This window comes from Balaenoptera borealis (assembly GCF_965194805.1).
Source record: "Balaenoptera borealis genome assembly, chromosome: 14".
Taxonomy (NCBI): domain Eukaryota; kingdom Metazoa; phylum Chordata; class Mammalia; order Artiodactyla; family Balaenopteridae; genus Balaenoptera; species Balaenoptera borealis.
Genome location: NC_138875.1, coordinates 79,295,823 through 79,311,398, shown reverse-complemented (window position 1 = coordinate 79,311,398; position 15,576 = coordinate 79,295,823). Strand labels below are relative to the sequence as shown.

Genomic DNA, 15,576 nt, shown 5'->3' with positions numbered 1-15,576 from the left:
CCAGCCCCACCCAGTGACTGCTGCCACCCTGTCCCTGGCAGGACTATGGGCAGTACAGGCAGAGTTGGGGGTTGGGCGTGGGTGTCCTGTGGCATCTCAGAGCGGGGACAGAGTGGCAACCAACTCTACCCTAGACTGGCAGCGCCATGGTGCATTCAGCAGGCAACTCAGAGGGGGCAAGCCTATTGCACACTCCTGTTCAGGTGCTAAGCAGTGTCTGGCACGGAGACTGCAATACCTGTGGGGTCACCTGCCCACCAGGACTGGGGTGACGGGCCTGTGGGAAGGGAAAATGTCCTGGTCAGTTTCCCCACCCTACCCAGGGAACAGCAAGTTAGACCGGTGGCTGGTGGGAGGGGATCCAGCAGCCAGTGGGCCACGCATGCGTGCATGCCAAGTCATGGCAGGGCCCTGGGCACCCGGGTCTGCACTCGCCCCCAAGTATCTCCATGCCCGAGAGAGCACAACATTGAATATCTAATAAAAACACTCAGGTCAAGAGAGAAGGAAAAAGCTTTTTAACAGCCCTGTTCCTCTCTTTTGAACAAGAGCCCCACATTTTCAGTTTGCACTGGGCTCCACACATAGCCAGTCCTGCCCTCACTGTCCTTAGTGTCCCCACCCCGCACTGTACCCCAAATCTTTCTGAGGAACCCCACCTCTCCATGGGATGGAGCCCTGCAGGTGGCATTTTTGTGGGCCCAGCTGACTCTGACCTGAGGCCGGCCACGGACCCAGAGGGCACAGCCCTTCTGGGCCATGCAAGGCCCAATGTCACCAAGTAATGGATAACTGGAGGAACTGAGGCGCAGTGAGGAAGAATGACTTTACTTATTCTGCACACAGCATGAAAGCCAGGGTTGGACTAGGGGTTTCTTCCAGCCCCACCCAGAGTTGGCTGACAGCTGTGGAACGGTTGGGAAGACCCTGAGATGGTAGAGAGATTGCTGTGCCAGGAGTTGGACAGAGCTGGGTTCTAGACTCAGCCAACTCAGCCAAGTGTGCTTTCCTCTCTGAGCCTTGATGTGCTCATCTGTAGAATGGGTATAAAACATGAGGTGCCTAGGACTAAGCTTGATCAAGATAATGCACGCGGGTCTCTTAGGTGCGGGAAAGTGTGACTTGGATATGAGGTGTCGTCACCATATACAGCCAAGTGTAAGTGTTTGCTGCATCATTTTGCCCATTTCTGCTTCACACTTGGATATATTTCAATGTGTCCCTGCCGCTTGTTTGAGGATGTGAATGCCCAGAGGGCCAAACCCGCCGTCTGTTTAAGTCCCTCTGGGCCCTGGGTGGAGTAGACTCTGGCTTAATAAGAACCTTGAACAGGGAGGGAGGTGGAGGTGTTCCTGCTTCACCTGGAGCAGGCCCCTCTGTTTCAACTCCATAAACTGTGAAGGCGACAAAGCCCTTTCTGTATTTTGCGAGAGATACAGTTTGCACATGATCTCATTACCCCTGCAGCCATGAACAGAGTTATGTCGGGCCTTTCTAACAAGTGGCAGTAAAACATTTTATAGACCCCTCACTCCCCCTCCCTCTCCCGCACCGTGTAATTTGCTCTGTTTGGGGTTAGACTTGGTGTTTTCCCTCTTTCCTTTCTCTTTCTCCTTGCACTTTCTCTCATGTTAATTACATTAGTTGCCATGGAAACAGTGATGTCATTGGCACGGGAGCGCTCAATGACATCCAAAAGCACAGTTTATAGCATGGCTCGAAATTTATTCCATGGCTCGCAGCCTTGAGGGGGGTTATACCTCGATTGTATTGCGGGCACCATCTGGGCCTGAGGGTGGGAAGTGGTAGGAAAGCAACTGAGTTTGGGGTGCTTTCCAGAACCCCAGATACCGGGGGATGGTTACATTTGGACAGCGTGGAGGACACCTTGGGTACCGTGAAGGGCTGTCTGTTGGTTTTTACCTACACTCACTGCCCAACAGCACCATGCCCCATGTCTGTTCCCGGTTTAGGATTTCAGAATCCTGCGTGGAGCGGTGCTTGAAAGCGCTTAACACAAGAGGCATGTGTGCACGTGCGCATGCGGGCATGTCTCTAGCGCGTCCAAACCATGCTGTTAGTATGAACGTGCGATCTGCGGCATGCTATGCACGGTAGTTCACGCACTGGGCTCGCACACACATGAGCACACTTGCCCATCTGTGGTTCATTTTGGAAGGTGCAGTTGCATCCACATCAGTGACTTTGGGGCCCTGCCCCCCCCACCCGTCCTCCACGGCTCACTTCTCAGTGAGTTGCCTTTGCCCAAGCTCTAGGGGTGGGGGGTGGGGTTGGGGAGCCAGGGCTGTGCATGGAGACGGTGGGGCTGTGGCGGAAGTCGGAGCGCCCTGTGCATCTCTCACGGGGAGGCGTGCAGCTGTGGGCCAGGTGAGCTCGCCCCCGCGCCCGGCCTGCCGTTGTTCTGTGGGGAGGCCTCATGTCTTGATCTGACACTGAGCAGACAGACCTCAAGGTGAGAGCCACTCGGCAGTCCCCTCTTCCTCCCTGGGGACCCGCGGATGTGTTTTCAGTTCCTGATCTAAGTAACCCCTTGAGTTTGCTGAGGGAGGGCAGGCAGCAAAAAGCGTGCACAGCTAAGGGGACCCCCAGGTGTCCCTCATCAATTTTGGAGCTCTTGGGTTTGAGATCATAAGCATGAAGGGCTCTCTAGCAAGGAGGACTTGGAAGAGCACTGTAGGAGGCACTGAAGCCCAGAGGGCACTGGTTTGGAAGTCAGGGGGTGTGACATAAAGGGACAGACAGTTCACTCCAAACAGCTTCAAGGAAATAGGCAAATTTTTAGTCCCGGAAGTGGGGAGTTCAAGGTGGAAACTTCAGGCATCACCTGCCCCAGGGCTTCAAATAGTGACATCCGGGCTCTCGCTCCATCTTTCAGTCCTGTCTCTCTCAGTTTGGATTCCCCTCCAGGTGCCATGAAGGCTGCAGGGACCCTCAGGTTTGCCTTTAAGTCTTCTTTGTTCCAAAAAATGTCATTGGACCAAGTTGAGTCATGTGCCCATCCATGAGCCAATTATTGTGGCTGGGGGGCGGGACGTCCCCTAATTGGGCAGGCCTGGTTCACGTGGCCGCCTCTGGAGTCAGTAAGAGAGGGCGGCTGGACCGTGTGGAGCAAGATGGGGAGAGGAGAATTGGAGCTGGGCCGGCTCCTCTTTTTTCTGCCCCTATCATAGGCTTCCCACCCAAGGTACTTGACCTACTCTCGTCAGAACTTTCAGTGGTCGCCAAGCCCCAACCTCATCTGCCACCAGCACACAGAGATGAGTAAGCCATCGCCTCTGCCCCAACCCCCAGCTCCCAGCTTGCGGGGGAGGGGGGGCAGGGGTCCACTATGGGAACTGCTGAAAAAGAGATAAGAGCCTCCAATGGAGGAGCCCAAGGGTGCTCCAGGCCCTGAGGAAAGTCTTTAGAGAACCAATCAGATCAGAACCAGGTCCTGGGGGAAGAGGGGGAGAGTGCCAGGTGGAGAAAGGGGGCGAGGTCCGTGCAAGTAGAGGGAAGGGCAGGTGCAAAAGCACAGAGGCATGAAAGGGCTTAGGGAAACTAAGACCCACATGCAGTAGCAATAATGACGATAACTACTGGCTTAGCCCTGGGCTAAGGGGCGTTGCTTTATCATGACCAACCTCACCAGCCCTGTGAGATAGGTGCTGGGGAGTTAGTTCATACATATACGAAGCACTTAGCCCAGTTCCTGGCCACGTAGACAGTCCCAGATAGATGTTTGCTATGGTAGTAATAGTAAATAGTAATAGTAATAATAATTATAATAGGGCGCCGTGGATGATTTTAGCAAGGGAAAAGATGAGAGTGAGGAATTCGGGTAGAAGGAAAGGCGCAGAGATGGTTTAGAACCGCGAGTCTCAACCGGGGTGATTTATTTACCCCACCCCAGGGGACATTTGGCCATGTCTGGTGACATTTTTGGTTGTCACAATTTGGGAGGAGGGGTGCTACTGGCATCTAGTGGGTAGAGGCCAGGGATGCCGTTAAATATCCTACAGTGCATAGGACAGCCCTCACCAAAGAATTATCCAGCCCACATGTCAATAGGTTTGAGGTGGAAAAACCTGAGTTTAGGTGAAATATGATGGGGGCTGTTGCAGCACACAGTATGGGTTGTCAGAAGGAGGCTCTGGGCAGGACAAGGGCCCTGGGGTGGCCAGCGACTGGAAGAGTCTCCCTGCTGCCTCGCATCCTCTCCCTCCCTCACCAAATGAGCATCAGAGAAGGGGCTGGCTGGGGGAGGTGTATGTCGCCAAAAGGCCTACAGGCCCTGGCAGACTGCGGGCTACGCTCTCTCCAGTTGCGCGTGCAGCTCCCAAGTCACAGGCCCAACAAATTCCTTGAGTGGGTGCAGATGTCCCGCATCCATGCGCCTCTTGCCACTTGGAGCCCCCTGCCAGAAACCTGGACCCCTCGCCGCTCAGCTTGCAGATCACAAAGCCTGGGCAGCGGGCCTCCCCTTCAGTCCTCTGAGTCAGAAATGTTGATTTGTTATAGTAACATGAGCACAGGAGAAGGACAAGAGGAAAGTGAGCAAGAGAGAGAGACATCGACAGCGAGTCAAAAACAGTGAGGCTGGGGGACTTCCCTGGCAGTCCAGTGGCTAAGACTCCACACTTCCAATGCAGGGGGCGCAGGTTCGATCCCTGGTCGGGGAACTAAGACCCCACATGCCGCGTGGTGCGGTCAAAAAAACAAAAAAGCAAAACAGTGAGGCTGACCAAGAGAGACTGGGAGAGACAAACTCAGCAGGAGAAAGAACCCCCAAGAAAGAAAAACACAGACCGAGACTGAGAGATGGAGACTGAGATGGAGGGAGACATACTGAGAGTCGTGGGGGAAACAGAGAGAGAGGAAACCAGACTAAGAGAAGGTAGGACAGATTGAGGTTAGCGAAAAGAGAAACAGACCGAGAAGGAGCCAGAGAGAGAAGGATTGAGTGGAAGGGAAGATGGAGAAAGTGAGCAAGAGAAAGATTTCCTTGCAAACCCCGTGGTCCTGAGCCCAGTAACTCTCCAAGGCTCTGCCCTGTTTCAGCCATGAAACTGGGGAATTGGGGAAGTTTTCCCGGAGGAGCAAGCATTGTTCACATTACTGCTGGTGTTCCCTGCTAACTGGACATTAGCCAACAGGAAATTCCTGGGACAAATCTTTCCACTCAGAGTCTTTTAAAACTTTATTTATTTATTTTAATTTGGGGGGGGATTAAAAAAAAAGAGAGAGAAAGAAAAAAAACAGAAAAAAGAAAAAGAAATGAGCCACTCGGTATAAGAAAAACGTATCTAGCAACAGCCCCAGCCAGGCCAGGGGAGGCTCGGAATCCATTGTGTCCACTCCATCCTGTTCTTCCTCTGGAAGGATTTATGACCTCACACTCCCATGACATCACAGTGCGTTGCCATGGCCCTGCTTTATTATCATAAACAAAGGGCTGATCCTTGGGACACTGGCTGGCTGAGCAGGAGGGGGTGGGGAGGCTCTGTGTAATGTGTTTTCTTGGGAAGGCAGCGTGTTCGGAAGTCTGAAAAGCTGTGAAAATAGTTGTACACACAGTACCCTCCGTGCAGCCCTGTAGCCTCTGGACAAGTTTGGCGATGAAGTCAGCCCCCTGCAGGAGGACCCTCTGGCTCAGCATGTTCTCACTGCCAAAGAGCAGCTTCCCGGGCTTCCCTCACTGCTCCAAACAAGGTTTTCATTCATTCACCCAAAAGGCATTGAGCGCCTACTATGTGCTAGGCACTGACAGAGCTGGGTTATTATAGATTGATGAAAAACCCAGATACGGGCCCTGCTGCCCCCTCCACCCCCCCCCTCCCAGAACCTGGAATACTCAACAAGTATGCAGATAAATCAACAGGAATGTGTAAAATTGTCTTGGATTAAGTGTGCCGAAGGAAGCAAACAGGAAATGAGGATGAGAGGAATGGAGGGAGGAGGCTACTTAGACCAGCAATCTGGGAGGACCTCTCTGAGGAGGTGACATTTTAGACAAGACCTGAAGGAGGAGAAAGAGTCAGCCGTGAAGAGTGGGAACAGGTGGCAGGAAGTGGGCAGAGACAGCAGCTCCAGGGAGAGTGACTGTCAAGATTGAAGTTCCCATCAGGGGTCTCTTCCTACATATTTTACAGCATCCTGGACAGCTGACTCGCATGAGAGGGCTGGTAAAGAGGAGTCATTTCGTGAATCTGAGTTGAGTAAAGATTCTTTCTGGACCCTGCTGCAGCAGTGCCAGTAAACCCCCATTTCCAACTCAAAGAGAGGTTTGCAGACCTGTCAGACTGGCACTTGGTGAAAACAAATTAGCCAGGAGTAGAAACACCTGTAGGACCCCAAACCCGCTCTCCCTGGCTGAGTCAGGTGATGCTCTTAAGCCGCAGAAACGAGAGAAGGAGGGGCAGGGGAAGGGAGGGCAGCAAGTGGGACAGATGTGGGCACTGCCTGCTGGTCAGGAGGCCAGATGAGCAACAGAGGGGTAAGCCATTCCTCCCTCCCAGGAGATGGACCCTGAGGGAGCTAGGACCCTAGACCTAGAACGGGATGAGGACTTCTAGATCATCAGTCCAATGATGGGGACAGATGGGGACATGAGGCCCAGAAAGGGGAAAGGCCTGGCCTGAGGTGGCACAGGAAGTTAGGGACAGAACTCTGCCCCTCACTTGTTTTGTAAACTTGGGGAGCACACTTCATGTCTCTGAGCCCCCATCCCCACTGTGAAATGGGAAGAACGTACAGAAAGGGCTTTGCATAGCTGCAACATAGTTGCTGTTTTCTACCCCTACTTTTCCAAGAACACATTTATTAAACCCTGTCAGGCACTGTACTTTGGACTTCTCATACATTCAGCTCTTTTAATATTCAGGGAAGCCCTAAGAGGTGGACACAGCTGTCCCCATTATGCAGATAAGGAAACTGAGGCCAAGAGAGGTTGAATAGCATCCGAGGTCCTGGGGCCAGATCCCACCCCTGACCTGACTGACTTCAGATGGAGCCCACGTTCTCGACCACGGAAGGGTGGCCTGTTCCATGGTACATAGCTGCATGCAGGCAGGAGGTGGCGATGGCGACCAGAGAGGGCTGACCTTCTGACACAGAGCTAGGAAGGAGTGAAGGCTGCAGAGCTGTGAGAGCCGGCTTGCAGGCCAGCAAGAGCAATGGTGTGCCAGACACCCACGGGACAGCAGAGAAGAAAGGATGTGGGAGAGGAAAGAGGACTCCATTCTTCATGCTGAGTGATATTACCAGAAGCATGAATCTAATTTTTATGTCCGATGCACATTTAGGCTTCTCCAGATCAGGGTAAGGAAGTGTCAGTTCACACACTAGTAACTCAGCTGGGTCCAGCTAACCAGTTGAAAAAGCATCTATTTGGGAAATTAGGGGGTGGGTGGACCATTAGACTAGGTGTCGGGCACCTCAGCTTCTAGGGAAGTGTCACATTTAATGAATATCTACCCCTGGGCTAAGCACTTTACTGACCTTGCTTTATTTAATTCTCACCGCATCTTGCGATATTGTTTCCCGATTTATAAATGTAGGGACTGAGGCCCAGAAAGATTCCAGTCCTGGCTGTGTGCCCCAGGGTAGAGATATAATTTCTCTGGGCCTAAGTTTCCTGTTACAGAAAAGTGGAAGGATGGGTCTTAATCAGGGGTTGGTGAACTTTTTCTGTAAAAGGCGAGATAGTAAATATTTTACGCTTTGCAGGACACATCATCTTTTTTCAACTGTTCAATTCTGCCCTTGTGGCATAAAATCAGCCATAGACAATGTGGAAATGACAGATGAGCATGGCTGTGTTCCAATAAAACGCTATTTACAAAAACAGGTGACAACACGTTACACCCACTAGGATGACTATAATTGAAAAGTTGTTGAGGATGTGGAGAAATCAGAATCCTCATACACTGCTGGTGGGAATGTCAAATGGTATAGCACTTTGGGAAACATGGTACCTCAAGGGTCAAACATAGAGTTATCACATGACTCAGCAATCCAACTCCTAGGTATATACCCAAGAGAACTGAAAACATATGTTTATACAAAAACTTATACACTAATGTTCACAGCAGCAAAATAGTCAGGAAATAATAGTCATAATAGTCAAAAAGTGGAAACAACCCAAATGTCCATCAACTGATGACTAGATAAACAAAATGTGGCCTGTCCATACAGTGGAATATTATTTGGTTATAAAAAGCAATGTAGTACATCTGATACATGCTACAACACAGATGAACCTTGAATTATGCTAAGTGAAAGAAGCCAGACACAAAATGCTCCTATTGTATGATTCCTTTTATTTGAAGTGTCAGGAATGGGTAAATCCATAGAGACAGAAAGTAGATTAGTAGTTGCTTAGGACTGGAGTGGGGAGAATCAAGGGGCTGGGGGCGGGGGAGGGGGGGATGCTGATGGCTAAAAGATATGGGGTTTCTTTTTGAAGTGATGAAAATATTCTAAAATTGACTGTGGTGATGGTTGCACCTATCTGTGACTGTACTAAAAGCCTTTGAATTGTACACTTTAAATGAGCGACGTTTATGGTATGTGTATCATATCTCAGTAAAGCTGCTATTAAAAATTTCATTTACTGGGACTTCCCTGGTGGTCCAGTGGGCAAGACTCTGTGCTCCCAATGCGGGGGGCCAGGTTTGATCCCTGGTCAGGGAACTAGATCCCACATTCATGCTGCAACTAAGAGTTTGCATGCCGCAACTAAAGATCCCGCGTGCTGCAACTAAGACCCGCCCGGCGTAGCCCAAAAAAAAAAAATAATAATTTCATTTACTGATAAAGTCAAAAAAAGAGGGGGCAAGAGGGAAATCTTGGGAGTGGATAGAAATGTTCCAAAAATTGATTTTGGTGCCAGTTGCATGACTGTGTATATTCACAAAAATATATCAAACTTTACATTTAAAATGGGTGAATTAATTTATGTAAATTATATCTCACTAAAGTCCTTAATGGAGGGGGGGAAGTAGGCAGCAAATTGGAATTGGCCCATGAGCCATGGTTTGCTGACCCCAATCTACATGATGATCATATCAGGACTCTTTAGATTTCAAGTAGGCAATAACCCAACTCAAGCTGATTTAAGCAAAATGAGGAATTTCTTGATGCACACAACTGAAAAGCCTAGAGGAGAGGTGCGCTTCAGGCACTGTTGGATCTAGGAGTACAAATGTCACCAGAACTCCATATTGCTTCCACTCTCAATTTCCATGAAATGGCTGCCAGCAGCTCCTGTCACATTTTCCCAGGTTCGAGTCCAGAAGAGGAGAGTGAGTAGCCTTTTCCAAAGGCTGTAACAAAAATCATTGTGTCCTATTGGTTCTGATTGGGCCACATGCCCATTTCTGATTCACTCCCTTTGTCCGGGAAATGCAGGGTTCTGATTGGCCAGTCCAGAGTCACATGATCCCTGAAGCCCAGGGACTGTGCATAGGGGTGGCAGGGGAGAGGTGGCTCCGCAGAGGAAAAGTGGGGAGCTGGACCAGGGGGACCCAGCAACAGAATTCAGGAAGTGTTTCTTACGCCAAATATTTTTGCTTAAGTAGTTCCAAAACACCAAAGGAGTTAAATAAACATTGTTAGTCATGTTCTATCAATGACGAATTGAAGCCCCCAGGAGTGAAGACAGCCTGCAGGTCACTGGCAAAGCAAACCACCCCCAGCCCCCAGCCCCAGCTACTTCACCTTTGCTCTCAGCATGAGGTTTAACTACCTGTGAGTCAAGACAGAAGGGGTCATTTATTCAACAGACGGTTATTACAGCCAGCCACACACACCACGTCTGTAAAATTATCTGAGATCGGGAAATTGAAAGGCCTGGAGATTAAGGGGCAGACATAAAGGCTGTGCAGCAGAGTGCACAGGCTGGCTCTTGGGCTCTGGGGGCACTGCCCCACTGCCCTGACGAGCCAAGCCTTTTTGCGGGTGGCAGCAGAGCCTTGAAAGGTCTCCTCCAACACCGCCAGCTGAGTCACTGTCTTCACCTCCCCAGAGGGGGAAACAGGGTCAGATCAAGAGGAAATCAGAAAGTCGGGGTCCTGGGTCCTAACCTCAGCTCTGATGCTAATCTGCTGTGTCACAAGAGGTAGCTTGTTTGTCTGGGCCTCAGTGTCCAATGAGAATGAGAGCCTTTTCACTCATCTTTCACTTCTGCCAGCCTTGATCTGACCCTGGCCCACTTCTGTACCTGCATCACCTCCCACGTCCCCCAGTCTCCCACTCCATCCATCCTGGCTTCTCTGTTCCTTGCATATTGCTGCTTGCTCCCACCTCTGAGCATTTGTACTTGTTGTTCGCTCTGCCTGGAAGACTCCTCCTCTCCCTGCATCTTCCCAAGACTAGCACTTCTGGATCACTGGGGGTCAGCTCAGGGAGACCTTCCCTGGCCACCCACGCCCCCTCGAGCCCCAATGTGAGACCCTCAGTTCGCTCTCCCTCGCAATATCCAGTTTTGTCTTCTCAGTAATGAGGCCCAGCTCCAAGATGCTCAACACGGGTTTATTCATTGGGCAGAAACAATTATAGGACAAGTAGGGGCAATGTGCATCTCTGACCCAAACTCCAAGGAAGACGCAGTGCCACCGTCCAATCCCCCAAACTGGGGCCCAAGCATAGGATGGTGTCCAGTCTGTCCTGACTTTTCTTTCTTCTGCTTGTTTCTCGCAGCAGTTGTTGGTCCTGAAGCCAAGCATGCATGTCCTCCCTCCCCTGCACCTTCCCACAGTGCTCTGCGCCAGCAGCCAGGGCAGCTGCCCCGTCCCCAGCCAGAGTGGGTACAGGCCCTAAACACCTCCCTTCAGTCAAGACCCGTCCACATGTCCTGAGAGCTCCATGCTCTGTGCCTTTGCAAAACAGACGCCCTCCTTCCCCTGCCCTTTCCTTGCCCATCTTCATCTTGACACCCCCTTGCTGCAGGCCCGAGCCTCCTCTCGGCACCAAAGCACCATACTTGTGCTTCCTGTGGGCCTCTGCCTGGCTACCTGTGTTCTGGCCGATCCTTTTGCCCCAACACCCTTCCCTATTCCTCTGACCAGCTCCTGCCGCTTCTCAGCGCCACCTCTTTCCAGAAGATTCCTTGAAACCCCCCCACACTGCCCTAATAGGGTTGGGAGTCCCTTTTCTCTCCTGAGACCTCTCCAGCCACCAAATTCTGCAGCAGCCCTTCCCGCACTGGAGGGAATTACCTGCCACCCTCTCCCCAAGTAGATGTGAGCATCTTGAGATCAGAAACGACATCACTTATCTTTGCTGTTACTGCACCTGATTGCCTGGCACCCAGTAGGTACTCAGGAGATGCTTTCTTGAATGACAGGTGTGTGCGTGCAAGTATGCGTATGCGAGTGCTCTGGAGGCAGGGGCTGTGTCCAGTGTGCCCAGTGCCTCAAAGAGCCTGGCCTATGGTGAGTCTCAGCAAATGTTCAGAGAATGAATGAATGAATGAATGATTCCTTCAAGGCCTGTGTGAAGTTACCTCCTCCACACAGAGTGACCAGCCGTCCCCATTGGCCCAGGATGTGGAACATCCAGTGCTTCACCCGGGCAAGTCCCAGGCAAACTTGGATGAGTTAGTCATCCTCCTCTACCTACCGCCTCTGTGACCCCCTGTCAGACCTGATCCCAGCCAGGCTGCACTAAATCCCAGTCACTTGCTACTGTTGTGTATTTTAATGGCTTTCTAATAATTTCACACATTTGTGGCAGTCTTCCAATATTACTAAAGGGCAGGGGCCATCTTTCTTTATGGCCCACTATAACCATTCAGGCCCAGACAGAAACAGGCTTGGAAAGATCTTCATCTTTCTCATCACCATTTACTAAGGCCTTGTCTAAGCTCTTCTTATACGTTTTCTTCTTTAATTCTCCCAATGACCGCACGAAGTAGGGATTTTCTTTCTCGTTTTACAGATGAGGTTGTTTTCAAAGGCCAGAGTTGAAGGCAAGACCAAGGTAAGCTCACATACCTTGGAAGTCGCAGGATAGGAGCTCAGGATGATCAGAGGTCATAGCTTTTGCTTAAAGAGCACCCAGAGGTAGCCCCTCTCCGGCACCCGGGTCCTCTGGGGTCTGGTGGTTCCCTTAGCCTCCCTTAGCCCCTGCATACACAGCTGGATGAAAGTGCCCCCCACCCCGCCCCAGCCAACAGAGACAGATCCTTCAGCTGCCAGAGCAGGAACCTGAGTTTTGGAGAGGAGAGAATAAACATGATTCCCAGGTGGTGAGAAAACAAGTCACTCTCCAGCTCTGGAGATTGGACAAGACCAGGTTTGAGGGCCGGGAACCCTCCCTTATCTGTAACAGTTGTGCCATCATCCCGTCAGACCCAAGAGCAGGCAAAATGGGTCCCCCAAGGCCAGGAGGTTGTATTAGTCTCCTGGGGCTGCTGTGACAAGTTACCAGGAACTCAGTGGTGTAAAACAACAGAAAGGATTCTCTCATGGTTCTGGAGGCCAGAAGTCCAAAATCAGGGTGTCAGCAGGCTTTGGTTCCTTTTGGAGGCTTTAGGGGAGAGTCGGTTCCCTGCCTCTGTCTTAGCTTCTGGTGGCTCCAGGCAATCCTTGGCATTCCTTGGCTTGTGGTTGCATCACTCCGATCTCTGCCTCTGTCTTCCCATCACCTTCCTCTCTTTTTGTCTCTGCATCCTCTCTTCTTCTTATAAGACACCAGTCATCAGATTTAGGGCCCAACATAAACCCAGGATGATTTCATCTCCAGGTCTTTGACCATATTTCCAACTAAGGTCACACTCTGAGGTTACCAATGGACATGAATTTGGGGGGACCCTATTCAACCCAGTACATACAGAGGTTCATTGCCTTGGGTCCTCCCAGTGTCTGCTGAAAACCTTACCTGCATTCCCGTGCCCTCCCTCCGCAGGACACCCCTGCAACAGCTGCCATCGGGGCAACCACACCCCCCCTCCCCCCAGACACATGGAGCCTCCGGGCATGCTCACCCCACCCTCCCAACCTCCCTGGAAGTCGGAGGGCTCCACGACAACCCCACATGCTTGCAGGAGACGCGCGGGAAAGACCACAGATGCAGAATCCCAGCATGAGAAGGAGAAGGAAAGTGCTGACTTAAAAATTGAAACCCTGACAGATGTGGCACTTTTTTAACTCTGCGATGGACCTGTTGGCACTTGTCAGATCCCAGCACGTTTGCTAATGTGCATTTTCATCAAAGGGCTGAGGCTGCTCCAGCTCCCATCGCCTGCCTCACCTCTTCGCTTCCAATTCCTTTGCTGGGCTGGTCCTGCCTGTTCTCTTTCCTGATTACTAACCTCCCCTCCCCTTTCCCTCTCTCAATGTCTCTCCCCGCGGAGCCCCCTACCCCAGGCTTTTCTTCCTTCTGTCTTCTTTCCTCTCCGACTCTGGGTCCCCTCTCCTCCTCTTCGCTTGGTTCAGCAAGATAAACATTTGTGGAGCAGCTACAGTAAACCGGGGGCTGTGAGAGTGAAAGGATGGAAAGACAAACAAGACGGGTTGTACTCACCCCTTCCTGCCCTGCTCTATTCTCTGTGTCTCTTTCCCCGTCCCTCCCCTCCTCGCGCTCAGCATCTTGTCTCTCTCTTCTGTTTTGCAGGCCAGTTGGACCAACTCTCCCCTGCTTGGTACCAGGTGCTCTGCTAGGTGTTGTGGATGCAAACAGGACCAAGATGAGGTCTCTGCTGTCTTAGAATCTCCTGGTGTTTCTCTCTCTCTCTTCTTTTTTTTTCTTCCTCTGACATCCTTCCTCTCACTTCTCCCAAACCCTTACCGCCATTGTCCATCGCCTTCGCGCAAGCCCAATCTCAGGCTTCAGCCTCCCAAACAAGAGAGGCAGGGTGCTAATCTCATGGCCCCCTCCACTGATGGGGCCAGGCCCAGCCGTGTTGCCCGACGGTGCTGGAGCCGCCGGCCCGGAACAGCTGATGCATATGGACAGACGGGATCCAAAAGGCCCTTGCCCCTGCTGGCCTCCGCCCAGAACTGCTGATCAGCCAGATATGTCTGACTGCACAGGAGCAGTTCTGAGAGGCCTCAGCCCTGCGGGCAGTCAGGAAAGGCTGATGCGGGTGGACACATGATCAAGAGCAGAACAGAAAGTTCTCTGGCTGGCTCTGAGCTGGGCTGGCTGATTGGAATGGACGTGCGGGGTCACTGGTTGGCTGGACGCTGCGGGGTGGGGGGCAGGGGGGATTGAAGGAGGATGGTGCCCAGGTGCTGGAAACCATGGCTAAAAAGGAAATCAGGAGTGGAGAGTGCCTGGGCTAGCGGTTGCAGGACCACCCTTGCCAGGGCTGCTTTCCTGAATATCCAGGAGGTCAAGAGGAAGGCAGCTCCGGGTTCAAACCCTGGATCTGTTCACCGTGCTTAACCCCACCCCTCCCACCTCCCCAAAACCTGTTCTACCCAAGTGAGGATGTCAGGCATGGGGCTCCCATTTCTCTTGCTGTGATTGGTTCCCCAGTGGTTATGTGATCCAATGACAGCCAAGGAGACACGCGGGAAAGTCTGCTGGGGCTTCTGGGAAAACTCCTCCTCCCTCATAAGAAGGTGATGCTGGCCAGTCATGGTGTCTGAATGTGACATTGCAAATCCTGCAGCCTGAGACGAAGTCAACCCTGAGGATGTCAAGTCTGAGGTGGGAAGAAATGGTGACCTTGAGGATATCATGCAGCCACCAGCATCACACCCAGCGTGTGCCCTTCCTCGGATTTCTTATTATGTGAAATAATGACTTTTAGTGTTTAAGGCCATTTGAGCCTAAGTTGTGTTGTCTGTAACTTGCAGCCTAAAGCATCCTAAATAACAGACGAGAATCATTAGCGATCATAATGCCTACACCCCAGGATTGCCGTGAGAATTCATGAAAGGATGCATTTAGCTCAGTCCATGGTACATAGGAAGCACTCATAAATGCCACTGTAATTATTACTTACATATCAATACGTTATAAACAATACATTATTTGCAGTCAGTTATACATGGGAGTCACTAGCACTGTTTGCCAAATGTTTCTGGTTCTCTTCCCTTGCAAGCGTAATGCAGTAGTACAGACCTCTGAGGTATTGTGGGTTTTGTTCCAGAGCACCACAATAAGGTGAATATTGAAATAAAGCGAGTCACATAAATTTTTTGGTTTCCCAGTGTATATAAAAATTACATTTACACTACACTGTAGTCTATTAAGTGTGCAATGTGCATACCTTAACTAAAAAATACTTTACTGTTAAAAAATGCTAATCATCATCTGAGCCTTCAGTGAGTTGTAATCTTTTCCCTTTAGTCACATCAAAGATCACTGATCATAGATCACCATAATAGATATATAATAATAACAAGGTTTGAAATATAGCGAGAATTACCAAAATGTGACAGAGACAGGAAGTGAGCAAGTGCTGTGGGAAAAATGGCGCCGATAGACTTGCTTGACACAGGGTTGCCACAAACCTTCTATTTGTTTAAAAATGCGGTATCTGCGACGCGCAATGAAGCAAGGCACGGCTGTTCTTGGTTCCTTCGCGGGTGGGAGAAACCATGTGACTATGCACACAAGCTG

The 15,576-nt window shown here is 51.0% G+C and overlaps 1 protein-coding gene across 17 annotated transcripts in view; it reads left to right on the top strand.

Annotated features, from left to right (window-relative positions):
• Positions 1–15,576, top strand: part of SPRING1 (SREBF pathway regulator in golgi 1) — a 319,961-nt gene that overhangs the window by 203,037 nt on the left and 101,348 nt on the right. The window contains exon 7 of one of the 17 annotated variants that reach the window (XM_082355756.1): positions 13,618–14,147. The exons of 13 other annotated variants lie outside the window; for them this stretch is intronic. In XM_082355756.1, coding sequence (XP_082211882.1) covers positions 13,618–13,664 — 47 coding nt within the window. In that variant the 3' untranslated portion in view covers positions 13,665–14,147. Of the gene's footprint in view, positions 1–6,152; positions 6,275–11,940; positions 11,983–13,617; positions 14,148–15,576 lie in introns of those variants that run through there. 3 more of the 17 variants (XM_082355764.1, XM_082355768.1, XM_082355750.1) reach the window with 3 other exon arrangements.